At 41.2% G+C, this 1,584-nt stretch overlaps 1 protein-coding gene across 1 annotated transcript in view; it reads right to left on the reverse strand.

Annotated features, from left to right (window-relative positions):
- Positions 1-1,584, reverse strand: part of Nploc4 (NPL4 homolog, ubiquitin recognition factor) — a 59,180-nt gene that overhangs the window by 27,959 nt on the left and 29,637 nt on the right. The window contains exon 12 of the mRNA XM_010618746.1: positions 1,407-1,533. Within this exon, the coding sequence (XP_010617048.1) occupies positions 1,407-1,533 (127 nt within the window). The remainder of the gene's footprint in view (positions 1-1,406; positions 1,534-1,584) is intronic.

Genomic DNA, 1,584 nt, shown 5'->3' on the forward strand with positions numbered 1-1,584 from the left:
AGACCAGCCTGGGTTACATAGTGATTTCCAGGTCAGTCTCAACTACATAGTGAGACCCTGTCTCAAAAAACCAAAAAAAAAAAAAAAAAAAAAAGTGTCAATTCAAAAGGATCTTAAATTAATGAATGCAAGCTTGTTGACATACAGCAAGGCTGAGAAATGTTGACAGTAGAAAGCTTAGTGATCAAGGGTTCTGTCGCAATGGAAGTCAGATCCAGTTCTTCACATACAAACAGGCTGCTTATAAGGTGGCATATCTTACAGGAGTACTGTATAGAACTGGGAGAAGGGTGCCGAGAAAATGGGAAAACTGATTCTTGTCTCATTAAGGTTAGAGGCTAGGGATGCACACGATCAAGGTTAGTGCTTACTTTAAAATCTGACGTAGCTGGGGATTTAGCTCAGTGGTTCCACTACCTGCCTAGCAAGTCCCTGGTACAAAAAAAAATAAAATAAAATCTGATCTAATAGGGCTAGTTGCTAGGAGTGCCAGGCCCTGGGTTCAATCACAGAACCAAGAAAAGAAAAATACAAAATTTGAACAAACAACGCATTTATGACTTGTTTCTCCAACTTTCAATTTCCTATATTCCTTTTAATTTTTTGGTCCTACATCGAGATCTTTCCTGGACAATATCTCAGGTATATTATAAAAGATTTGGTGGTATATTTTTACAGTGTTACATCTTTAGGACGCACATAATATGTAAACACACACACTCTCAAAAGAGCTTTACAGAAATGGTTTCTTAAAATAACAGCCCTTGGGGCGGAGATTTAGCTCAGCAGTACTGCACTTGCCTTGTAAGTTCAAGGTTCTGAGTTGGATCCCCAGTACCACTCCCCAAAGAAAACCCGAAAACTAAACCAGCCCAATTCTCTTCTTGGGGGGAGTCAGGGGTTGAGACAGGGGTTTGTTTATGCACCTAGGATGGCCTTAAACTCATTATGCAACTCAAGCTGGCCTTGAACTCCCGGCAATCCTCCTGCCTCAGCCTCCTCAGGGTTTTAGGTGTGCATCACCATGCCAGCTAATCGTCCTATTCATAATGTCAAAAATGTGCGGGTTATGGAAACACTAAGTCCCTCTCCTCACCCAGACAGCTGTCATCTCTGGTTCCAGGAAAAGGGCACAGTAGCAGCCCCAATTCAGACCCAAAAGTCAAGAGTTCACTTAGGTTTGTGATGCAAGCACAGGGCCACAGGAGAACCACGTGGTAGTCTTATTAGCAGTATGATGCTGGAAAATTCAAAATTTTTACTGTAAGAGAAAAGGAGAAATCTATTCCCACAGATTCATTAACAAAATCTATTATGACTAAGTTCAGATGAAAAGCTGCTGGAAAGAACAAGATATATGAGCAGGGCAGGAGCATTTACATTATTCTGACTCCATTTATTTATACCTGTGGCCACTGCAGTAACAAACTTGGATCCGAAATGGCCATCGGGGGAGAGCCGACAGATGTTGGGGTGCTTGTTTTGGAAGTCTCCTGCAGTGATGCACTCTTCAGAACTCAGGAAATAGGTGTCCTATGACAAGAAAGGTGGACCATCAGAAATTTTTTTTTTTTTTTTTTTTTT

This window comes from Fukomys damarensis, unplaced genomic scaffold, assembly GCF_012274545.1.
Source record: "Fukomys damarensis isolate Sample0158 unplaced genomic scaffold, DMR_v1.0_HiC HiC_scaffold_23, whole genome shotgun sequence".
Taxonomy (NCBI): Eukaryota; Metazoa; Chordata; class Mammalia; order Rodentia; family Bathyergidae; genus Fukomys; species Fukomys damarensis.